The sequence below is a fragment of the Corvus hawaiiensis genome, chromosome 7 (genome assembly GCF_020740725.1).
Source record: "Corvus hawaiiensis isolate bCorHaw1 chromosome 7, bCorHaw1.pri.cur, whole genome shotgun sequence".
Taxonomy (NCBI): Eukaryota; Metazoa; Chordata; class Aves; order Passeriformes; family Corvidae; genus Corvus; species Corvus hawaiiensis.
Genome location: NC_063219.1, coordinates 32,263,458 through 32,288,516, shown reverse-complemented (window position 1 = coordinate 32,288,516; position 25,059 = coordinate 32,263,458). Strand labels below are relative to the sequence as shown.

At 42.8% G+C, this 25,059-nt stretch overlaps 2 protein-coding genes across 7 annotated transcripts in view; one reads left to right on the top strand and one right to left on the bottom strand.

The window, feature by feature from the left end:
* The first annotated feature begins 578 nt into the window (after positions 1-578).
* On the top strand, positions 579-23,908 carry LOC125328742 (5-hydroxytryptamine receptor 5B-like). 3 transcript variants are annotated; one of them, XM_048309823.1, is made up of 3 exons: positions 579-1,595; positions 8,430-13,297; positions 21,253-23,908. In XM_048309823.1, the coding sequence occupies exons 1-2, from the start codon at positions 831-833 to the stop codon at positions 8,760-8,762; spliced, it is 1,098 nt and encodes a 365-aa protein (XP_048165780.1). In that variant the 5' UTR covers positions 579-830; the 3' UTR covers positions 8,763-13,297; positions 21,253-23,908. The 3 variants fall into 3 exon arrangements, with proteins under 3 accessions (XP_048165780.1, XP_048165779.1, XP_048165777.1); XM_048309822.1 differs by having other exon boundaries at positions 21,250-23,908; XM_048309820.1 differs by lacking the exon at positions 21,253-23,908 and adding an exon at positions 15,522-16,573.
* The window catches only part of CCDC93 (coiled-coil domain containing 93), a 36,283-nt gene continuing 24,259 nt past the window's right edge, over positions 13,036-25,059 (bottom strand). The window contains exons 16-23 of one of the 4 annotated variants that reach the window (XM_048309817.1): positions 24,416-24,487; positions 23,242-23,313; positions 22,870-22,978; positions 20,273-20,355; positions 17,161-17,198; positions 16,169-16,253; positions 15,394-15,507; positions 13,036-14,205 (exon numbers count right to left, since the gene is read on the bottom strand). In XM_048309817.1, coding sequence (XP_048165774.1) covers positions 14,152-14,205; positions 15,394-15,507; positions 16,169-16,253; positions 17,161-17,198; positions 20,273-20,355; positions 22,870-22,978; positions 23,242-23,313; positions 24,416-24,487 — 627 coding nt within the window. In that variant the 3' untranslated portion in view covers positions 13,036-14,151. Of the gene's footprint in view, positions 15,508-16,168; positions 16,427-17,160; positions 17,199-20,272; positions 20,356-22,869; positions 22,979-23,241; positions 23,314-24,415; positions 24,488-25,059 lie in introns of those variants that run through there. The other 3 variants (XM_048309816.1, XM_048309819.1, XM_048309818.1) reach the window with 3 other exon arrangements.

Genomic DNA, 25,059 nt, shown 5'->3' with positions numbered 1-25,059 from the left:
GCCACAAAGGTGATGAGGGGTCTGGAGCATCTCTTATGAGAAGAGACTGCGGGAGCTGGGCCTGTTTAGTCTGGAGAAGACTGAGAGGGGTTCTCATTAACGCACATTAAGATCTCAAAGACAGGTGCCAAGAGGATGGTGCCAGACTGTTTTCCGTGGTGCCCAGCGACAGGACGAGGAGTAATGGCCATAAACTAAAACACAAAAAGTTTCACCTCAATATGAGGAAGAACTTCTTTACACTGAGGGTGGTAGCGCACTGGAAAAGCTGCCCAGGGAGGGCGTGGAGTCTTCCTCTGTGGAGATGTTCCAAACCCACCTGAAGGTGTTCCTGTGACACCTGCCCGAGGTGACCCTGCCCGGGTAGGGCGGTGGGACGGGATGATCTCGAGAGGTCCCTTCCAGCCCCGGCGGTTCCGTGATTCCGTGAGCAGCGGGTCTCCCGCCCCTGACGGGGCCGCGGACAGCAGCCGGGGAGGCGCCGCCTCCCGCCGCCCCACACGGACCGGCCGCGCCGCCGCCCCCGAGGCGGCCGCTGGGGCGGAGCGGCAGCGGCGGTGCCGCCCGCCCGCCCGCCCGCCCTCGCTGCCCGTGCGGGAGCCTCTCCGCGGTCCTGCCTCGCTCCCTTCTCCAGCCGCCCGGGATGGGCGAGCGGAGCGGCAGCCGCGGGCGGGAGCCGCGGGCAGCGCTGGGGCGGCGGCACATGGCGGGCGGCCGCTGAGCGGAGCCGCGTCCCGGTGTGGGGCTCCCGCTCGCCGGCAGCGGGGCTGGGGACGGTGCCGGCGGCCTGGGAAGGGGCAGTAGTGAGGGACCGAGCCCCGGTCTCGGGCATGGCGGAGACCCTGAGCCCCTGCTCCCCACGGGGCCAGTGCCAGCCCAGCATGGATGCCAACACCTCGTCCGCCAACATGGACGCCAACGCCTCCTCCTCGGTGGTGGGCGGCAGCGCGTGGAGGGGCCGGGAGCCCTTCTCCATCTTCACCGTCCTCATCCTGACCCTGCTGGTGCTCCTGACCGTGGCCACCTTCCTCTGGAACCTGCTGGTGCTGGCGACCATCCTGCGAGTGAAGGCCTTCCACCGGGTGCCCCACAACCTGGTGGCCTCCACGGCGGTGTCGGACGTGCTGGTGGCGGCCCTGGTGATGCCGCTGAGCCTGGTGAAGGAGCTGTCGGCCGGGCGGCGGTGGCGGCTGGGCCGTGAGCTGTGCCTCGTGTGGGTGTGCTTCGACGTGCTGTGCTGCACGGCCAGCATCTGGAACGTGACGGCCATCGCCCTGGACCGCTACTGGTTCATCACCCGGCAGCTGCAGTACACGCTGCTCGCCCGCCGCCGCATCTCCAATGTCATGATCGCTCTCACCTGGCTGCTCTCCGCAGCCATCTCCCTCGCCCCGCTGCTGGGCTGGGGGGAGACCTACAGCCCCGAGCAGGAGCGCTGCCAGGTCAGCCAGGACCCGTCCTACACCATCGTCTCCACGGGCGGCGCGTTCTACCTGCCCCTCTGCGTGGTGCTCTTCGTCTACTGGAAGATCTACAAGGCGTCCAAGTTCCACATGGGGGGCCGCAGGAGGAACGCCGTGGTGCCGCTGCCGGAGGTAAGGCTGGGGAAGGGGAGGGAGCCCCTGCTGCTCCCCCAGGCACTGCGATCCTGCTTCTCGCCAGCTCCCGGCCCTCACCCCTGCGTTGGTGGGTTCTGCGCAGCGAGAAGGCTGCGAGGTGCCCTGGGGCTCCCGTGTGAGTTGAACTTTGTCACAGACTGGACGTGAGCAGTAATTAGCCAGTCAAAAAGGGCAACCCTTGGAGAAGAGCTCTATTCTCACTTTTTCCTTGTGTGTTATAAGAGTAAGGGACAGGTGCACTCACTGCCAGTCGGGAGAGACATTTGAAAATGGTCTCTTTGTTCTGAATTTGCCGTTCCTTGGGGTTTTTTTTTCCTCTTTTTGTTTTTTACAGCGTTGGTAGGGTAAAAAAAAAAAGAGATCCTTAGGTCCTGTAGTGAGTAAATGCATGCACATTTATTTACCAGCACAGACTTTGTGTGTCTGAATAGATTTTGATAAACAAATTACACGCTATATGCTCTCTCTCTATATATATATATACATTCTGATGTGCTTGGGCTATTTTACCTTGAGTACTGCCCACTGCATAATGTTGAAACAATGAGCAATTAATTGTTTCTGGTTTAAAATGACCTGCTGTTTTAAAAACCATGTTCTCTTTCTTATCCCAAAGATTGTCTATGATCCCGCGGTGCCCTAGCCATTTGGGAGGTCTCGTTCATTTTGGGGATACACCTTACTGACAGGAAAGCTGTGTCCCTTCAGAAGGGTTGGGGTTGGCTCCTTGTGCCCTGTAAGTCAGGCTCTCTGCATGATGCTGCTGTCACCCATCCCATGCCTCCACCGTGCTTGGCAGTGCTCTCTGCAAACTCTCCCTGCGTTCTTTCACATATTCTTACTCTCTCTCCTACCAGTGAAAAATTTTCTTCATGCTTTTGTGATTGCATGTTGAACTTCCTAAGACCTTCCCTTCCCAGGAGCGAAAGATGAGCTCTGTGGATGTTAGAGATACCTACAGAGAACCTTTCTGTTCCATTGGGGCTAATCCTGCACAGCCTTATTCCCCTGCTAAATCCTTCTCTCTTTGATTTGGGGTCAAGGAAGCACATTATTATGGTCACAAGTAAGAGTCTGTAGGTTGTGTCCTCAGATTCTTGCAAGAGATAACAGCACTGGCAATTGTGATTAGGCTTGCAGATTTGGCTTTTAATGTCTTAAAGATACTATTAATGTATATTGTTTTATGAAGGTGTCTTCTATGCAAAAGCAAAAAATTTTCTAGGAAAGTTTAGAATATCTCCTCTAGCAGCATTTTTTTTCCCTACGATCTTCAGCCCTTAGTTTGCACCAAATTTCTTTCAAATTGCTTTAAGTATGATGAATGTATTGCTTGGAGTTAATGTATAATCCTTTCAAGCACGAAAGCCAGCTGATTATTTGTAGTGGTTTTGCATGCTCTGCCTTTTACATACACACATACCCATTCAGGACTGGTTGTTTGGAATCAAATTCTGGGAAGTTAAATGAGCTGAGGCATTGCTGCTCAAGCCAGTGGAGAGACACATCATATGACAGTTTCAGCAAGAAAGAGTCTGGCTGCAAACTGTTTAGTTCTGTCTGTGAAAGCCCCTGCGTGGGCCCAGCATGGCTGGCAGGTAAGTGCTTTTTGCTGATGCAATGTCTGGGGGCTGCTTTAGGCTGCACTGACAGAAGGGCTCTGTCAGAGTGAGCTAAACACCCATTTTGGAGGGGTTATTGCAGTACCAGTAAATACTCAACCCAGTAGTTCTTCATCTTTCTCATATTGGTGTGATTGACATATTAACTTCTTTTATAACGGGGATTCTTGAATCTGCAATTGGTATGTGGCAGCAACTTCCCCCATTATCCCAGCAGCTCCATTTGCTGACTTAAATTAAAAGACTTCTGTGATTCAGATGCAAACTTTGCTCCTCACCTAAAGGAAGAGCTGATGCTGCACACATTTACATTAAATGAACTCGTGGATCAAGCACGCTGGCATTCAGGATGCATTTCTTGTTTTCTTTCTAAATTAAGATACTGAGATTTACTCACAGAGTGTTATCCTGATCTTATTTAAGCTTGTGGTAGTAAGCTCACATCCACAGGAAGAGTAGCAGTTCCCCAGTGAATTCTGGAGGGGAATCTTCATGCACATTACTACTGTTCTTTGGCAAAACCCTGTTGTTTTTTTCTTTACATGCAAACAAAAGGCAACATTGCCAAGCTTTGCTTCCCCACATGTAGGGGTGATCAGGCTGTCCGCATCAGCTCTCTCCTCTCTGAAGGGACAAATTCTGTTCTGCTTCTCATGGTTTGCCCATAAAATCATTCTTATTTTCCCTTTCTTTCTCCCTTGATGTCTCTCCTCCCTCTACTTTATTCCATTTCTTCCTTCTCAGAGAATGCTCGCCTGTCATGCTCACCCTGGCAACATTTTCCTTCTGTCAGTGTGACTCTGGATGTGAATTCCCCTCTGCATCTATGTCAGTTCTCACTCCAGGTGCCCTGCACCAGCTGATCTGAGGAATATTAGCAAGGTTTTTTTGGCAGACAATGCCAAAGGCTGGAAGTGCTTCCGAGTCTGGAGGTGAGCAATAACAGCAGTGATCCCTGCTGGGAGAGACGTCTGTGTTGTACTCGGGAATGAGCTGTCAGGTAGTGCTGGATTGGAACTGCACAGCAGGGCTGCAGTTTGTGGCCTGAGGTACAACCAGCTGGTTCATTCTGGCAAGTCTCAGGACAAAAAAGGTCTGAGTTCATAGCCCTCAGATGCCAGTAGGGATGTCTTGGAAAAACCAATGCACCAAGTGGAGCAGTGAGGGTGGTACGTTGATGTTTGTCAGCCAACAGACTCAGGCACCAAAGTGCTTTGCAGGTTGCCACTATATATATGTATATGTATATAAAAAATGTTCATTTTTTTTTTACAGAGAAAGAACATTTCTTTGAAACTGGGAGTTGGCATACGTACCTTATGTTCCTACACTCTTACAGAGCTGCAGAATAGAATAGTTATTTTGTAACTATTTTGAGTCATTCTTTGGTTAAAATTTTACTTGTGTTTTTGAAAAACACTTTTCAAAACCTTTGAAAAAATTCAGGTGAGGGAGATGGACATGAAACATCTGAGGTGCTTCAGGTTTTAATGAGAGCTTGGTTTTTTGCTTTCCTTTGAAATAAAATAATTGCTAAATTGGGATCCTAAATTAAGCTGGTGCTTTTAAAATTGTTTGCTAATTATGAAACTGCCTAAAAAGTGAATTCTGCAGGCAACACTGATGTGGGTGACCCTCATTAAAAACCTAGTGACATATCATCACTGACAGAGAGCTATGCTCTGTCACACCTTGTTGACAGCAGGCAATAATTCTCTCTCTAAACAGTCCAATTGAAATAAATGAGACTGCTTGGAAAACAGCAGATACTGCTGCATAGTGCCCTTTTAAATCAGTGAAATCCCTTGTAGCATAGGGATAGCCCAGCAAAACCAAGGATGACAGGATCTGAATGTCTGGATTACTGCATGTAGCAATTGCAAAATCAGATTTAAATTTTCATATGATTTAAAAATAAAGTTCTGTTGATGATTGGGGGGTTTTTTGTTGGTTTTGTTTGGTTTTTTTTCTTTCTCCCCTCTCAAAGTACTTGTATAGTGTATAAAACATTAGGCATGATCCAAACCTTAGAGTTTTGTGAGTGTCCTTCCCGCTCTGTGTAAGATCAGGCCCCAGAGCTCCAGTGGTGCTGTGGTGTTCTGCACCTTGGCCCATTCAGCCTCTCAAACTCACTTAACCAGTCAGGACAGTGTGGGAGAGAAAACAGATTCTCCTTCTCTGAAGGGGTCACAGGCCTTTTATTTCTTATTTCTGCCCCTGACTGTACAAGTACAAGAGATGAGTCAGGAAACAAAGTTCAGCTGTCCAGAAGAGTGGCAAAAAATGTCCAGAAAAGAGTGAGGCAGGAAGCAAACTGGAGTGGGTAGTGATTTCCTGGGAGAAATACAGAATTAGTCCTGCTTACAGCAGAAGAAAATCCTGTGAGAGAAAGTGGGTGTTCTTCTCCCTGTCAAATGAACTGTTTGTCATGTTGGTGGAGCATCCAAGAGAGTGTAGACATTTCCATGTTTTGATCCTTTGCTGTGCATTTAGTTTCTTGTGTTCTTGTTCAAAGAGCAAGAAGTGTGCCAGGGCTGCACTGAGGCAGTAACGACCTTTGCTGCATCAAACTGATAAGCAAAGCTCTGAATTTGTGGTAGTAAGCCAGATTTGATTGATGTTTATCATCTTTACTGTTGTTTTGTTTTGTTATTGCAGACCCTGCAGGTGCAGGACCTGCCACAAAGGACCAATAATAGCAATCATTACAGCTGTAAGGAACATTTTAAATCAAGGGATTTTGTCAGAAGCTCCTTGGTGGCATGTTTTCTATGACATTCTAGGAGCACAGGAACTGGGAGCATACAGCTCTGGGAACATGTAGCCATTTAATAGTAGTAATTTACTGGGGATAGACAAACAAGAGAAGGGGCATTGAACTGTAAGTGCTGATCAACATACAGAGGAATAAATTCTGGAACTAAAACCAAACTCCTTTGTGTCTGTAGAAGGATTTGTACTTGAGCTCATTTCCTTAATTCACTCTCTTTATTATTCTCACAGAAAAGCAGTCATCTCTGCACTTCTCAGAGCCCATTGTCCTGGAAATAGCTGATTTCATGAATTTAGACCCGAATTCTGGCCTCAGAGTAGCAGTCTTTTCTATCAGCTATTTCCCCAGTGCTCCTGACTCGCAGCTCCTGGAGCAGTGCCTGGGCAGATGGAAGGAAATCTGTGCCGGAGGCAGAGTGTGCTGCTAGACACCAAGTGAGAGCAGTGTGCAGCACTGCAGAGATGTCTCCAGCATAACCCAAGGCATCTCCATGGACTGCTCTCATTTACAGTCTGTGACCACCTCTTCTGCTATCACAGGCTGCTTGGTAGTGCTCAAAAATGGGGGTAAAGGTTCTGTACTTGTCCTTTGTTCTGCATGGTACAGGATAAAGGTGAGGTGTTGTGACTTACACTAGAAACTGGACTCATGCAAAACCTCTGGAATTGGTGCTGGGAACTGCAGATCTAGTACAGTTAGAGCTGCATTTAGTTCTAGCAAGTAATTTACAAAATGTACCATGATCTGTTTTCACTTGCTGTTTTGTATTCAGAGGCCTGACCTAACAACCAGTGAAGTTTGTAAAAACTCCTCTGACTTCAGTGGAAGCTTGATCAGGCTGTAAATGCAGGCTTCATTGGGGAAAACACCTGAGGATACCTGTGGTATCTTCTAGGAAAGAAATGAAATAACTTTTTCTTACAATATGTAATTAAGTGATAAAAGGGTCGCTGCTAGTAAACTCTGCAGTCAGAAGTAGTGAGAAGGCTCTGATTTGATGATGGCACACAGCAGGCTCCATCTTTTGAGCAAGAGTTGAAGGTTTAATACAGTACCAAACTGTGCCTGATGCTCGTGACGAAGTCCTTTGTATGGCTCTTCCCAAGAGGCACTTATGTAACTATTCCGCAGGGCTAAGACATAATCTTTCAGGGTTGCTTGTCACAGATTTGTCCTCATGTCATACATTCATCCCTTTTTGCAGAGTGTGATTAAGGACATGCAGAGCAAGTCCTTCTGCAGACAAATGGTGTGATCCTTGCTACATGAGGGGTGTCCCATTTTAATTGTCAGAACAGATGTGATTTTCATTTTCCTCCATTATTTGCCTGCACCGACAATCTGCTGCTCTTATATTCTGCAGCCCTGTCTCATGTCTGAGGGTGCAGACAGGGATATCCATCCTGAAGAGTGATTGTTCATTCACTGCCAGTGTTCCCATGTCTGAATTGCTATGCTCATATTGAGTAGAGGCCCTCCATCTATTACAAAGGTGGCACATGCATGTGGAATATGTGGCTAATTTAACAATGAGCCATCTTTGGAGTGGTGTCAAAGTCCTGCAGTGCTGTGAATTATCACTCAGGCAAATTTTACAGCCTTAAACTGTTGTTTTTATTGCACTCTCTTCATAACTGTAGTGCCTAGAAGAACTTCAATATCGCAGATACTTCAATCTTCAGGTTAAAATTACTAGGTAGTGTCTTCATCTGGTCAGACTCAAAGCACATGAATAACTTCTGCCCAGGAGCAGTTTGCCCCAGAGCACTGTGCTGTACTCACTGCAGAGATGAATGTCTTGCCCTTGGTGAGGAGACAAGAAGCACTGTTGACAGCCTGGAGTAGCTGAAATTTTTTCCTCTCTTATATGACTTCTGCTGAAGCCAGAGTTTGAACTGAAGGCCAATTGAAATGGTGTTTTTCTGGCAATAGAGTACTTTTTGAGAAAATACAGAATCACAGAATGGTAGGGTTTGGAAGGGCCTCTGGAGATCATCTAATCCAAGCCCCCTGCTAAAGCAGTTCACCTGGAGCAGGTCTAAAGGCCAGGTAGCAGCATGAGTCTGGTGCAGGGATCGGCAGCAGACACAGGCCTTTGTTAGCCTGCCTTAACAACCCAATTTCCCTCTAGGTATGAAGGCATCCAAGAAAATAAACTGAAGAAGGGTCCCACAACACGCATGGCTCCAGTTGCTCTTTATTTAGCTCTGTTTGTCAGCTACACTTGGCAGCTTTTCCAGTGTAATGAGAAGCCCGGTAACTTTGGCACTCTGGGGTATTTTCCTTCTTTTAGCATGGAAGGAATGGAGTTCAGGCCTTTTGTGGTAGGTGCACAGATGTTGTGCTGTCATTTAAAAGTAATACTTCACTCAAACAAACTGTCTTGGTAAGAAACTGTGTTTGCTTTTGTTTGAGGTGAAGGAAGCTTCGCAGGAACCACAGATGGTGTTTACAGCTCGTCGTGCAGCTATCACTTTCCAGACAGATGGAGAAACATGGAGAGAACAGAAAGAGAAAAAGGCAGCTCTGATGGTTGGCATCTTAATTGGAGTTTTTGTACTGTGCTGGATCCCTTTCTTCATCACAGCATTAATAAGTCCTCTCTGTTCCTGCAATATCCCACCCGTCTGGAAAAGCATCTTTCTTTGGCTTGGCTACTCAAATTCTTTCTTTAATCCTCTCATTTATACAGCATTTAACAAAAATTACAACAATGCCTTCAAGAACCTTTTTGTAAAGCAGAGATAAAAGGGGAAACAGAGGAGAAAATGATTGCTCTATTGCGTAATAGAGAGATTTCTTGAGGGAAACGTGCCTGTGATATGTACAGTTTTCATGCACAAGAGCTACTTGAGGGGATTTAGGAGCCGTGAAAAAGAAGATGGAAGACGTCTGGATATAAACCTACTGAGAGTTTACAGTTCCCCCTTAGAAATACCTATGTGCTTCTCCAGGGTTTGGCAAAGAAGATGGAAGCAGGGAATGCCTCCCGTCTGCTCTTCAAACCAACGCACGCTGAGGTGTGCCAGCAAAGCCCGGTGTGTGGCCGGTGCTGTGGCTGGCACACCCAATGGCTGATCCCACCCAGCCGGCCATGGGGCTGTGCTGGAGCTCTCCTCATTAGCAAAGGCACCAGTGGGAGCTGCTAATTGAGCAGTACTGGCATGTTTGCGATATGGGCAGGATGCTGGCTTCGGTTTAGAGATTTATTTGGAAGGGAATAAACATGCTGCAGTCAATCAGTCCTTGAGTTGATGTGAAATTAAAGTGGATGACTAAGCAGCTCAGAAACACACCCTGCCAGGATTGAGGGGCCGTGTACTCTGCAAGCAGCAGGGCTTGATGGGCAGGCTTGGTCAGATGGGTCAGTTGTGTCCCCTGGAGTTAAGTGAAACAAGAGGCAAGTATAAAATTATGCAGAGCCCCTGAAAATGTGTTCTTACTGCTTGCACAGGAGGATCTAGCGAGGATTTTTCACCTGTGTTGTCCTCTGTCACTCTGCCAGGTTCAGGCTCTCCCTGTTTTATGAAACCCAGGTGAGCTCAAGATAGACACCAACACCTCCAAGTGAATGGGGACTGAATGCGTGGTTATTTCGTGCTGCCATAAAACTGAGCAGGCATCTGTGTTACAAACACCAAACATGATGTTCAGTCACACCAGCTGTGCTGGCAGCAACATGTGGCTGCTTGGCAGTGGGAGGTGAGTGCCTGCACTGTGTCTGGGGCCTTGCACCATAAATGTGCTCATCACCCAACCTGAGTAAAGTCCACAAGTTGTCAGCTGGCATCAACTTCCTCCTCCTGTAACAAAGGTGTTGATGCTATTGGGTCTAAGTGACTCCCAAAAACCCAAAGGGACTCAAACCCAAGCCTTAAATTGTTTTCCCAAGATCTGACAAACACCCCATACCCAACAATATATACATAAATAATGTATTTCCTGCATACTGCCAAGCCCATCTTGCTCCGTATTTGTTTCTCTGGTGGGCTTTACTTCCTCCCCTGCTCTGAGTGGGAGAGCTGACAGCATCTCTGTGTATTTCTAGCATGGCAGCTTTTTACTGACATAGAGTCCCAGGAAGCTTAGGGAAGCTTGGCTGCATCTCAGGAGCACGGTGTATGGTGAGGTCAGGCAGTGCTGTACCTCACACCTGCACTGCTGTGGCAGTCCAGTGTGACCTGCTGTGCCTGCAGCCACTGCCTCCTGTGTGTCTTGCATTCCTGCTGAGGATGCTTCTCTCAATTTCAGTGGGAATTCAGAAGTTTTAATAACCTAGAATTTCGAAGAGTAGTTAGATAGTGACTCAGACTTAAATGCCAATTTAAATAACTTTCCCTTCTGATTCTCAACTTGCCTGCATATGGAATAGCTACCATTCCAACCAGAGTTTGGAGGCTTAGTTAAACAAGAAGGAAGGCACATATGTGAGAGACTGAATGCTACTAAAACCTGCAGCCTCGTTCAGAACCACTGACAGTTTTTTCAAGTCAGTTGAATTTTTTCATATAAGAGAGTCATTGCTCTAAAACCTTTAAAATCCAAACAGATGATATGGAAGGAGGAAATGAAGAGGTTGTCTTGAGTTGGTGTTGAAAAGCATACAAATCTTCTGCATGGGGCACTCCTGATATTTCTAGTAACATGTTTTGGCCAAATTTTAGTGCCTGTACTCCCTCGTCCTGGTAAGCGAAGCCATTACTGTCGCACAAATCTAATGCCAACCCTTGGCCCATCCCAGTCTGGCTGCAGGAGCAGCAGTGATACTCCAGCTGCACATTCCAGCTGACTGGAGCAGCACCCGGCTCTGGTTCCTGCGCAGGAGCCCTTCCCTGGAGTGACACAGGCTGTGAAGGCACCTCCTACCATGGCTTGGCCTCTGGAACTTGGGAGAACCCCACAGAGCTGTTCCTGCAGCTGCGCACGTGGCATTACTGCAGACACTGACGGGCAGCAGGGTGCCTTCAGCTCACAGGAGAGCTGCAGCAGGGCACTGACGCAGCTCTCCTCCTCCTCAAGGATGAATTTAGCTCCCTTAGGAGGTGAGGCTGGGCCTCTGGAATTTTGCTGTGAGCAGATCTGAAGAGAAGCAGCCAGTGCTCTGCCCACCCAAGCATCTGTGCCAGCAGTGTGTGTTACAGTGACAGGCTCGCACAGCCTGGCTCCCTACCGAGAAGCAAGTGGAGCTTTCATTTCATTACAGTGGCTTTAGGAAACTCTTAACAAAATCAACTTCCCACACTGGCTCTAAATGCAGACTACATTTAGAAGAGCAGCAGCACATACTCAGGATTTAAAATTCTGGTTTTTAATCACAGCTTACTCCAGGGCAAAGAAATTATGGTGTCTGTGGTTGTTGCCTAACCTGCTGGATGGTCCCATATGAACTAAGATAAATGAACTAAAATAAATGACACAGTATCTTGACTGTCCAAACAGAAAAAAATAAAAAATAAAAAGCAGGTATTCCAAAGGAACATCACTGGGCAGAGCTTAGACGTTACAGTCATTTATTTCCCCAACTGAAGCTGCCGATTTGGAATACACCAATCGTCTCTGTACACAGTGGACTGCTAGTTTTAAACTTTATTTCTTGACATGGAATTTGCTCCTAGAAAAACTAACCAGAGCCTATTGCTCAGCAGAAGGGCGTTGCTGCATCCTGCAGCAAGGCTCTGGGAATCCTGCAGCAGCTGTATCTAAATTAAGGTCTGTTTGCTGTGCTGTTGGAGCCCAGACTGTGCAGAAATGAAAGGGCTTTGGAAGATGAATGTGAGCAGAAAATGCTGATAACCCTTAGAAAGAAACTAGGTTTTGCTGCAAGTCCTGTAAATGTTACAAGCCTGGTAACACTAGATGAATTCAGGGTAAGAGCTTTCTCTTTCAACAAAGAAATCCAGCAATACTGAAGTAGAATTCTAAGTCTCAGTTCCTCCCTTGCAATCAGCCAAGATGGAGAATTAAGGCAGATTCTCCTTGCTATAGGTTCCTGCCCAGGTATGAGGAGAAATGGCACCCAACACATAGAGCCTGTGCCAGAAAGCCAGAGCTGGTGGAACTGCTTTCACACCCTCACCAGCCTCCTTTCTTCTTTTCACATGGGTCTCACAGCAAAGGTAGCATCCATCTGCCCTGGGCTCCAGCTACAATAGACAGTTATTATCTGGACTCTGATTTATTCTTTGTGAGCAACAGCTGCATCTTCAAAAACCTCAGATTTATATTTTAGTAAAAATCACAAGTTCCTGGTCAGAGCAACGGATCTCACGTTTTTATATTTCTTGTGGAAATTTCCAGGTTACTGTGTTTGTAGCAGGTAAGCGTAAATTTCAACATTATACTGAACAAATAACCACATCATTTATTCTACGTGCAAGTTCATTACTTACCCTACCTAGGAAATTTTGCTTGATGCTAAAAAGCAATTGTGATTAAAATGATAAATCCCAAACTGAAATGTCCATTCAAGTTACTTTTTTAGAGTTGCATGGTACACTAGCACAGCACAGCTTGAATTCCCAAGCAGGTGTCCTTGGTGCCAAAGTTGAATTATTCAATTCACAAACTGGAAAGAGCCTTACAGTTTTTATAGAGGGCAAAGTTTGTAGACAGAAATAACACCTTCTGTAGCTGACTACAGAAAGTCTGCAAGTAGCACTCAATGCAGGTTTCCTTCTTTGAAGGAATGCTGAATGTAAATTTTTCCTTCTTTGAAAGGACTTGGAATCTGATTCTGCCTTTGTTGTTTTGCTAGCTCTGGGCAGACTGACTTTTTGAACAGATGCAAGAGGAGCAGCCCAGATCTATTCCCTCACTAACCCGTGTTGGGGAGCAAGGTTCCAGCTGGCTCAGTGGGAAGGTTTTCTTTCTGTTTGTGCTGAAGAACAGGACCAGGACATCAAAAAACCAGTGACTCATTTGACTATGGACACGATTCATCTTTTAATGCACTTGTAATTCAAGAGCCTGGGAAAGCTTCCAAGGCAAGTTCCACCTTAAAAACACGATAGCAGAATGTGACTGGATTCCAAACATTCTTTATTTTATATTCACTGCCATAGAAAGTAATTGAACAGCACTGTCATCAGTGTCAGTGGGAAAAAGGAACATGGATTTTCTTCTCCTGAAGATGACATGTACATTAAGAAGTCAGTCCAAAATCCTGGTGTTAAGTACAAAAAGCAACTGTTTGAATTATAAAATACTGTATATACAGATACAAAAAATGTTTCAGAAAGTGTCCCACAAAGTTTCTGAACTTTCAAGAGCAAATCTTCAGCAGGGTAAGTAGGTTGTTGCCTTCAAAGGTGAGCATCAGTTCATTAGAGCAGAATGTCTCAGTCTTTATCTTCCCATATTACAGGTGACAGACTTTGATTTTCATCCCAGCCAGGGATAACGTGGTGGTCCTAGTATTAAGGTGTTTTTTCCTGGAGCTATTAATTTAACAAGCACACTCTCTATATATAAAAATGAAATTTCAAAGAAATTTATACAACAGCTAGACTTTATAAAAATATAGATCTATAATTTTACACCAGGAATTATCCAAGGTAAGTTTTCATTTTCTTAACCATTAGAAATTAATTGTTATCCTTTGGAGTCCTATCTATGGCTAGAGTGTAAATTAAAATAATGTGAAGTTATTAGCGGGTGAGGTGAGTTTGAAGAATCTCATTCTGTGGGGTTTTTTTGGGCCGAAGTTAACAAACTACTGCATTCTGCAGTGCTCATCCTGTGGGATGGTGGACGTACTACACAGTACATGTAAACTTATACCAGAATCTTCACCTAATTCAGTGTTAAAACCCAAATAAACAAACATTCCCACTATCCTTACGGTAGGAAAAAAAAAAAAAACCAAACCCAAATAAATAAAATTAGACAGTATTTCTGTTTTGCTGTACTGTGTTAACTCTTTACTGTGTAGTGGAGGCAATAATGAATAATACAGCCATGTGATGAGGGAATGTAAACTGAACACATACTGGAAAAAACAGACTTTTACAGCTTTGTGTATATATATTTTTTATATATATCTGTATATATACATCTACATTGCAGTTATAACTGTCACCTCACAAAAGAGATTCAATGGACTGAACAATCTTCTATAAATTTCCCCAGCTGGAGTTCTTCAGGAAGAACTGGCTTTCAGCTTGGACAGCAGCATTTCGTTCTTACGGCATTCCTGTTAACAGAGAGCAAACGCGTAAGGAGGAATTGCTCTTAACTCTGCTACCTGTATCTCCACATCAACAGAACCAAACCCTTTCATTCTGAATCATCTACAAAATCCAAAGCAGCCTGGAGCAGGTGATGAGTTGAAGATAATTATGATTCATCCATAATGTTGTTCCAGTGGCAATATTCATTAGACTTTATGACATGCAAGCCAGAAGGAACACTGCTTGATCACTCATCTGAAATTGTTACATGTAGCTAAAGCAAACCCAGCTTTTAACTTATGAATAGAATAAATCTGAAATGGAGATTACTTGTAGGTGATCTGAATGTCACAGGACAGTTTGCAAAAGAGTCAGTGCTCAGGGAACAACTCTAGGTCAGGAAATATACTTACATAAGAACACCTGTGTTCAGTACCACAACCATGACTTATTTTAAGGGTAGCAGGGTTGAATAGAAATTCCCTCACATGTCAATGGAAGAAAAATGGGTAAAAAACCTAAAAATAAATCCACGTAAATTCTGCAAGTAGGATGTAAAATTCTGTATGTCAGACAAGTAGCTGAACAGCCCCTGTCACTCTGCAAGGATACACTGTCTGAAGCAGGAAGGATCTGTCTCAGAACAAAGCAGGAATAATTACACAAAGATGTTTTTCCTCAAACATATGAAGCCAAATGACAACTTTGCCTGCAGCATTCCTTTTCATTCATTCATTCTCATGGAGACAGCAATTAACAGAAGCACATGATGATTAAAAGCTAGGGAAAGGCTAAATCAATGAAGTGTTGTACAGTGCTTTCACAGTCATTAGGCAACAAGGCTGGTTCCTGAAGATTAACAACCAAGACTCTGCATTTCCTCCTTATTCACACACATTTCCACACCCCTCTTTGCTGCAATACCTAACTGCTCACAGATCTTCAAGAGACTCCACTTGAAAACCTAAATACACAGCTTGCTTGATAACCGCTCCCTGTAACATGCAGAGGTGCCAATCTAGCAGTGAAAGAAGAATTCCCAGAATCAGATTCAGAATCCAAGAGTCACATGGAGAAAACGACCAAGATGCATGATGAACATGGTGTGATAAGCATCATATCAGGAAATCTTGTGCATATATAAATGTACAAGTCAAGTCAAAATGGGTCACTGAACACTTGGACAGTTTACGTAGCAAAAGTGTTCTTACCTCTTTAAATTCTTTCACTGTTTTGAAGTAAAGCCTCTGTTTCTCTAGAAGCTCTAGGTATTCATCATTCAACTGGTCTCTTCTCATTTTGTTTTCTTGCTTCTTCTTTTCCATCTGTTGGTATGCAGGAAGGATAAGAGATGGAATACACACAGACACACGGACATACTGCACGAGGAACAACTATCTATAGCACACAAGGGGAGACACATGCTACATAAACATACCCCTGGCTTGTGCTTGAAATGCAATGAACATTGAGGTTAGCTCTTGAAAATTAAGAGCCTAATGCTGAAGTCTCAGTTCCAGTGGCATTATAGGTGCAACTGGGACAAGGGCACCTGATGGTTGGGACTCGGAGGTGCTGCTGACCCTCTTCAGCAGCAGAAAGCACCTTCAGCCAGCTCCAGCTGTCTGAAAAAACATGCCTGAGGTGCAGGTCTGACTGCACCTACGCAGTGCAAATGGAAGAGTTCTCACTGACTTCAGCGGCATTCAGCTGTCTCAAGCATTTAAATCACTGCACTGCCAGTAATGAGGGTAAGGGGTATAAGATTCCTGTCAGGACAGAGCTGTTATAACACCTCTGTCATACTCTATGCATTGACATTTGGTGGTGAGAAGGTTCTGATGAATGTGAAAAGAATTAATACTTGTTAGTTGCTCGCCTAATTTGCACCTCATGTAATGGATCTTTCTATGCACAATTATTTCCAAGAGGCTTTGCTGAGATAATTCCCAGGTTCTAGCAAAGAAAGTGAGAGGAGTATCAGACCTTCATTCGATTCTGTTTGATGCCTTCTACAATCTGCTCCATCTGCCGCAAAAACTGCTCCCGAGATCCAGACGATGCCATGGCTCTGGAAAGGAGAAAATGGAACACCTGACAGGGATGTGGGACACTGTGTCTCAGCTGCAGCTGTCTTGCACATCTACCCATGTCCAGCAGTCCTCATTGCTTAGTGTTCTGTGTAAAAATTCATCCTTTTAATCACTGGTACCAGTGACAGTGCAGCTCTTCAGCTGGTGTGAGCTACCAAAGAGATGGGAACAGAGAGAGCTCAGACTCAGAGCTCATCACAAGTGTTCTCCCTGTCAGCTCAAGTCTGTTCTTTGCTCTCATGTGCTGTACAGGAACCAATTGCTAATAACTAAATAAAAGCATTATTTTTAAAGAAAAGCCTCTGTTGTGAATGCTAAGAAGGTGACTAGAGGTCTAGGAGAACACCAAATACTGTACAAAGTAATTTCACACTGTAATAGGGAAAGCCTAGAAATCATTTTAGACCTCAAAATCATTAGAGAAAAATAAAAACTGGCTGCATCACAGACAGGTATTTGACCATGAACTTCCAAGAGAACCATGATTTTACCTAAAGACTGCACACTGTATCAAAATCTTCAAATACAGAGGCAGTTTATAATAAACATGTCTGAAATATGTCCCTGTCTAATGTTTTGTACATAATATAATAACCACAACTCCACAAAAAGGAGGAAAATATTTTAATTAATTCCAGGAAAATTATGACTGAATTTCCACATCTAAACAGTCAGGTATTAAAAACATATGTTGGCTATAAAGTTATGTAATTCCAAGTCTGTGATTCCCCAACTGGCTTAAACAGAGTTAATAAACTATTCTATAAATCAGCTTATGACTATAAAATCTTCTAAGAAATTTTTAGTCTCTGTAACTGATGCCCACTCCCATTTGTCCAATCAACTATTCTTTGCAACTATTAAGAGATAAAACCCATAACTTACTGGTGGAAGTTGTCATGGATAGAATTCAGTAAGTTAACCTGTGAGTTAGAAAAAAAAATGAAGAAAATATACATTTGTCTTTTCTGATATGAATTTTCAGAGACAATAAGATGAATTTTAGTTTAAAAAAAATGACTATATAGATAATACCCTCAAAAGCAGACAGATGTACAAAAATCTCCATGAGTTTTCTTTCAGAAGCTAAACCCCAATCCTTTTGATTTAGTAAAATCTATCCCACTGGTGGAATCACAGAAAGCAGAAGTAAATGTTGGACCACAACAGAGACTTGACATTTTACTGGCACTTAATTATACCACTGAGAATCTTCCAGCATGCTGCCTTCCCAAACGAAAGCAGTAAGGTAAAGTGGCCTGTACACATGTTCAGTGTGTGCTGAAACTTGACATAAAAGCACCTTGCAGATGCTGGTCCAGTGCTGAACAGTGACTGTGCACAAGCATATCACAAATAGACAGGAAAGAAGCCACTTTTGCCTCTGAGATGGGAACCGCTGAACGTATTCTGAAGAACTACTTCCACACAAGCCTCTGAAGACTCTCCAAGCAGTGCAGGAGCAGCAGGTGAATTCCTGCACTGCTTTCACTGTGCAGATGAGGTTTACAGGTTTCCTACCAGCCATGCATCATTGCTCACTTGGCTTATGTGTATTTTACTGGATGCTAAAAGGTGCACTCATAAAAAGTATAGAATGGCATTTCAGAGGTTTGGCTTCTCTTACAAAACAGTAGCATTGCACAGAATCAAGACAAAAATAGACATTTATAACAGCATCTCAGGAATACTTTGCTGCTTGTATAAATTCCCCTTACTAATTAAACTATATGGAATACATCCTATGTACCTGCCTGTGGTTTTTTTTGTTTTTTACATATTGTTGAGAGCATTAAAATTCAACAACTGGCAATTAATGCAATCCTTTCTCTCAGCTTTGAATACATCTTGCAAGTCTCCTGTGGTTAAGGCTTCCAAGCAGCTTTTGCTTTTGATGAGTATTTGAAGAGTTCTGCACTAAACAAACCCAAGGGTTGCAAGCAGAATCACCTGCCACACAAAGCTGAACTCGTCTCTCCCAAATATAAAATCTTCCACCTGAATGAGATGGCAATAACCAGGCATGGCAGAATCTGCAGGTGTTCCTGACCTTCCCTTGGAAAATTCAAACAAATTCTGAACAGACTCCCAAGCAGCCAAGATGCTTAAGAATTCCTGTTATTTACAGCAGTGAAATTATTGCATTACTTATCAATATTTGCCACGTCCATATCCCTGCCTCAAGATACTTCCACTAAGCCTGTGCTTGAGAACATAATTACAATTTATACCACAAAACATGCAAGCCAGGGATAATGTCCCTGCACAGCAGTGCTGCATGACCACTGCATAGGAAGAGTGTGGATGTGTTACACTACAGTGAAATCAGCGTGCACACCCCAAAATTGAAAGACATTATGAAAAAATGAGTTTAAAAGTATTTTAAAAATGGATCTTTCTCAAACTATGATTAAAATATGAACAGTGTTCACAGAGACCTTTCATGTCAGAACTAAAACCTTCATGGCCAAAATTCAACTGTACAACAATTCTTACTATTGTTGTTTTAAAGCAGTGATGCTCAGTGTGTTTTACAAAAGGGCTGGTTTGGGGAGGAAAAAGGGGAAACCCCCTCCCCCCCCCCCCCCCAAATACAAGGAACAAGACAAAGTGCAATATATTCCAGAAATCTCTGTGAGGCACAGATGCCAAAGACATTTTTTTATGCACTGTTAGAAAATATTTACTTGCTGAAACCTTGGTTCTAATATGAAATGCATCTCAAGGAAGTCTCAATGACATTATACATTTAACGAAGTTAAGATGGCATCAGAAGACATTCGGAATTCCCTCTGTGAACCCCCAAAAGGCATGGAATTATTTTGGCAAGAGTACTCCCATTCTATACAACAGTGAAATAAATCTGCTCTATATTCTGTTTCTGTATTCTCTCTAACCTGCTTTTTATGTCCCCATTTCAAAAACAATCTCTGTATGCTTTTTTAATTTTCAGATTTCCCCTCAAACAAAAAAAACCAAACCAAAATTAAAATTAAAAAACCCAAATAAATAAATCTGTATTAAACTCTAATGTAGGGGAGAAATTAAAGTAATACAAATTCTATAGCTTCTACTTAATGCAGCTTTTTAAAATCTGGTATATGATTTTTCTGAATGGAAAAAATGAAAACTACCTAACATGGATTAGTATCAGCTGCTTAAGGGAAGGAAATGGTTGCTCATGATCTCCAAAACAGGATGTGAAAGGACACTGAAAAGTATCTTTATATCATCAGGAATTTGACCACTGCTTGTCTCACAAACTAAACAAATATATCTAAGTAAAGCAAAACTCACTAATATGTTCTTATTTTATTAGAATAAACAGCGAAACCTCAGGTATCAAAACATTTATATTTTAAAAGTAAAGTCATAATTTTTATCTACTCTTATTTCCTCCTATTTCTCCATCTTTACTGAAATCAGACATTTGTCACTGCAAAAAAAAGAAAACTGAAATCACTCACTTATGCCCAGGAAAGAGGCGAACTCTACATAAATGGGAGAGAGGAGGGGAAAAAACCAAATTGCTTTCATGAAAACTGCTCCTCTGACCCAGTAAAATCACCAGCAACTTAAGTGTAGGCAGCTCAGACCCTGAGACCTAACTCTGATGTTTCTGACAGCAGCTGGAATTTGCACTCCAGTTACTGACTGTAGTCTGGGTTCAAAATAAGAAGTATTGACTAAAAAGAGAAAAAAGGGTAATTTGGTGCTGTGACATTAGGGCAGAGATACTTGCTGATCAGATGCTGCTCATGTTTTGAGCGCACAGCGAGTGGTTTAAACGTGCTTTACTAACAGCAATTCTTTTACAACACAGACCATTTCCCCTCCAAGATTAGAAATATTCTTATGAATCAGTTGTTCCATTTTTATTTACAAAGACCAGTAACTCTGCTCTGACAGGACTGAATATGGTGAAAGCCAAGCAAAAACTTTTTATTTCCTTCCCCACAGACTGAATACTTAGGAAACAGTAATAACATTTTCTTACCTCCTTTTCCAAATATACTTTCTTATCATCCAGTGTATTATAAAGGGTAAAAAATTGCTTCGTTTCTTTGTGAGTTGCTGAGACTGCAAACAAAAAAGGGGGTAGAATAATAAAAGAACATGAGGTAAAATAGAATCTGTAAAAATACTTCATAGGCTTTATATAACATACTTTCCACTATCAATAACGGAACACACTCATTAATGTCCATGCAGAGGGAACCTCCTTCCAGAGGATGTCTCAGCAGGGTTTCCAGCTATCATCTCTTGTAAGAACTACACAGCTCAGTGTCTAAATTAAGTCCCAACTGCTGACAGCCCTTTATGCCAACACATGTTGGCACCATCAGCTGCCTTTCATGCTTCCTTCCCCAGCTTTACCCTGACAATCACACAGGCAGCTGTGCTGCTCACAGTGGCTTTGCCCGTGTTGCTGGAGGGGCACAGGCTCGGCAGGGACAGGGAAGAGCAGATAATCTGGTAGCACTGTGTGGAAAAAAGTGCATTAGGCTGGTGTGTTTCAAACTACACATGTGCAGGATGCCCAACAAAGCTTTTGCTGTTTTAAAGTGGTTTTATCTCCTTATAATCTATGTGTGGGGATAGAATTAAATAATACTTTCTGGTTTAGGTGGTTACAGCAGATGTTGGTCAGAGCTCAGCTGGGAAGGTAAGGCTCAGACATGCCTTCCCTTTGGGCCTACAAGATCATACTCAAATCTGCTGAGTGTTCCTTTAGTCTTTAGTTCTTCAATGCCTAAGGAAACCCAGGATATTTGTGATTCCCAAGGAAAGAGTTCAACAGGCAGCAAAAGTCATTCTGGCTAGAAACCAGAACCTGGAAAAAATGCATGGATTAAAAATGATAAACCTCAGTGAAATCATGCTCATTAGTCTGGGATTTGCAGAACTGCTGGCAAATGAAAAAGAGGCCTTTCCCAAACCATTTCCTTCATGCAACTCTTTCTGTTCTTCCAGCAGCTCTAGTAGTCACAAGTCTTTCATGAGAGGATTCCACGTAATTCAGAAAACCTTTCAAGATTTCCACTGTGTTGGAAATTGTGCCAACCTATGGAGCCTTGTGGGCACACACCAGAACCCATGCAGGGTATGACAGACAAAGGGAGAAGAGGAAGAAGGAACCAACTGGCTCATTGATTCTCTTCAATGTTTTCAGTGGAAGATGTTCAGTTAGGTCAAAAACAAAGCGCTGAATATTGTAACTGAAAAACATTCTGGTACAAAAATCACAAAATCACTAAGATTGGAAGTTATCCCTGAAAACTGTCTTGTCTAACAGCCCTTGAATCAAAGTTCAAAAAAACCACATTTTGGCAACTGAAGGTCACCGGAACCTGGCTAAATGAAAAGCCTCTAAAAACCTCCAAAAATACCCCAAATCACAGAAAAACTGGCCAGAGATTTCCAGCTCATTTCTCTAGAAGCTTAGCTTAGAATGCAGGCTCGCAACCACGACTGAGCAGTGTGTTATCCTGAGATACTACTCACACTTTGTACTCTAGAAAACAAAGCCCCATAAAATTCAAAGCATCTTAAATCTACACCCAAAGCTGCACAAGTCTCTTTGATCCCAGTCTCTCTGTACTTCAGATATAAATGAAGCTCCATCTTCTAAGCAGGTAGCTCTGACCAGAGACTTTGAATTAGACATGACAGGGAATCTGCAGAAAACTGAATGCAAAACAACAAAGTTCTTTATAGTTGGACTTGATTAAAAAAACTGCATGGCACAGCAAAGAGGGGGGAAGAAGTACTGCATTTGTACTCACATCTATTCCATGAGTGAGACAACACATGTGGAGGGACAGCACAAGACTGTGCCCCTGGAGATGCCTCAGCAGGGCAAGGGATTTGGATCACACTCAGATAACCAGTTTGGAACTGCTCACCCTTCCAGAGCTTGGTTCACACACATATTTAATAAATGCAGAATATCTCCGAATCATTAGCTAGGTTTTCTTACTGTAATACACAAGCTAGTTAAATATACACCAGTAAGCATACTGGTCTGTTATAAGTTTAATGGAACAACTTTGAAATGTTTTCCAATTTTATAATTTCTGACCATAACAGCTAAAGACAATTTGTATTCTGCTCCTACCAAGTTATTTCAGGATTGTGTTAATAAAAAATGAAAGAAACCAATCCCTTCAAGAGATGGCTTGTAGTTCTTGACATAGTTTGGTTCAGAACCAGTTATGTCATGTCAGTGGAAACAATAGAAGCAATCTAATGGCAAGGCAAATTAATTAAACACAACTCAAACTCACAGCAACCTCATTTGTAAATGGTAAATTAAGGACTTTCAAAACACACTGGTCATTAACCTAAATGATAGAACCTGTTGCAGACAAAATTTAGTCCAGAGATCTTGTACATTGAGTTTCACCCCTAGGAAAATTCTTAAAGCCCAGCTTATAAAACCTCAAAAATATGATGTGTAACGTAAGTACCAAAGACCTTTAAAATACCACCAAATCAGTAAGTTCTGTTGTTACATGCCATATGCTTAAAATGCAATTGCCCTCCTTTCAGGGCTTTAGCCTTCAGCAGGATGCTCCTGCTTGATATACATACCCTGACTGTAAAGTTCAATAAATCTCTTCTGATACTGTGTGAGCTCAGCTCGGCTGGGTACTTCATCAATCTTGCGTTGTAAAATGGCTATTTCTCTGTTTCTTCGTGCCTGAATAGAAAGTTAGGAGGGGAGAAAAGAAAGCCTCTTCTTGTTCTCTTCTTAAAATGGATGAAGCCCCCCCAGTAATACTTTGCTATTAAATAATTGATTTTAAAAACAAAAAGCATTGGCTGAGGATCAATTTTTTTTTTTTTGCAATTGATTTCTGGCAGAAACACTTGTTAAAATTAGAACAACAAAATGAAGTATTAGAAGTTACAAGATAAGACAAACATCAACTATTTTGTACAAGTACCCAAAGAGATACTCACCAGTAGCAGGCGGATCTTTTGCAGTTTCTCTTTCTCAGCTTTGTACTGCTGTTCTATAACCTTATTTGGCTCCTGGAAGTTGAGAACCCAAAACAGGTGTGTATTACAGTAGCATATGAGAGCTGCAGTGCAAAAATGGGCAGACTGGGTTTGTCTGTCTTTGGCTCCCACAATAACATCACCATTTGTTGTTTAGGGTTTTTTTAATAATTCATGATCTGTATTAAAAGCCTGACATAATTTATTGTAAACAAGTGCATTTAGATAGCTTTTAACTTTTGATATTTTAGTTTTTAAGAGTTATCAATAGTTTTTGCACTGTCACACTTTATACAGTATAACAGTCACACTTTAAATGAAGATACAGATCGAAAGATTATCAGTATCTCTTGTCTGTGTTTATACTTTGATTCAGCAGTGGGATTAAGAATAAACACGGCACCTGAACAGAACATAAACCCTCTGACACGTATTCTAGATTTCCTGCAGTGTGGACTTCAAGGTAACTTTTTCCTGCTAAAAAATTTAAGATTTAGATTTACATTTTAATTTTTTCATGCTGTGTTGAGGAGGATAGCAGCATCATGGAAGTTGTAATCTGCCTTGTTCCAGAGGCGTGAATGCATCAAATGTTTACCCACTGAAAATAAAGTCATTGAAGCTTTTCCTTTTCTGTTCATTCATTATTCATTGCCATCAGTCTGGATGCACTTGTGTTAAAGCCTAACTTCTGACAGCTGCTCACTGCATGCAGTGCACCCAGCCACTGAAAGCTCGTGCTTTCATCCTTCAGATAACCCCACTTCTAAGGAAAAAACCAACCAAAGCAGACATCCTTTCTGAGGAGGACCTGTTTCTGTTTCTGTCAGAGGTATGCACAGCTCTTAGCACAACACCCAGAGATTCTCCTCTGGTACTACAAAGAAAGGAGTAAAAGGCACAAAAGCATCTATGAGCAGAGCCCCATGGATTCTGTAAGAATAACAGAGAAAGCTGCAGCTGCTTTCAGACTCCTGTATTTCTATGATTATCAGCCTGAACTGTGGCTTTACAGAGCTTTTCAGATATTCCAGCAGATACTTCACTGCTTATAAGAATGTCCCAAAAGTCAGAAGGACCCAAACCAACATTTCAAAACACAAATTGAAAATAAAACTTAGACATTTGCTATTACCTGTTCCTCCCCATTTTCTGCTGCTTCAGCTTTCAAATTCTCAATGTTTTGTTGTAGTCTCTCCATTTCTTCCTTTAAAACAAACACAAATTGATGTTTCTTTTAACTGAGACCTATTCTCTTAACAGGGGAGAGAAGGATCTTGACCACACACACTTCTAACAAAATGTTAGAGCTGACCATACACATTATATTTAAATTTGGAAGATTAAACAGCATTCCCTGCTTAAGGGTAAGGCAGCCATTAATATTCATTACATTAAACTGTCTGCTTTTATCAAACACAGGAACAGATTTATTTCTTACTTGCAAATATACCAGATCCAGCTAAGACAACTCATGAGTGACATGGAAAATAAAACTGAAGAAGCAAAGCAACGTTACAACAGTGTGACACGGGACTGCAATGTATGGCATTTGCAGAAATGAATGAACCTAGAGTTCCTTGCAATGAAGTTTCCATCGCAATCCTTCCGAGCTTTCCAAAGGTGTATGTATGGGAAAACAAGGTTCCTGTACTCAGTCTAGGCCTTAGAACAGTATTTACTTCTTTTCGTTCTATTAAATTCCATCCACTATTGTTTGAATAGAAGGAAATGAAAACGCTTCTCTCTGATCCAATCTCTGGGCAGTCCATAAACACA

Bases quoted from the DNA above. Each gene is read 5' to 3' on its own strand.
- LOC125328742 (XM_048309823.1), top strand. From the start codon at position 831: ATGGCGGAGACCCTGAGCCCCTGCTCCCCACGGGGCCAGTGCCAGCCC. The intron at 1,596-8,429 runs GTAAGGCTGGGG...CTTTTGTTTGAG, and splicing joins CCGTGGTGCCGCTGCCGGAG to GTGAAGGAAGCTTCGCAGGA.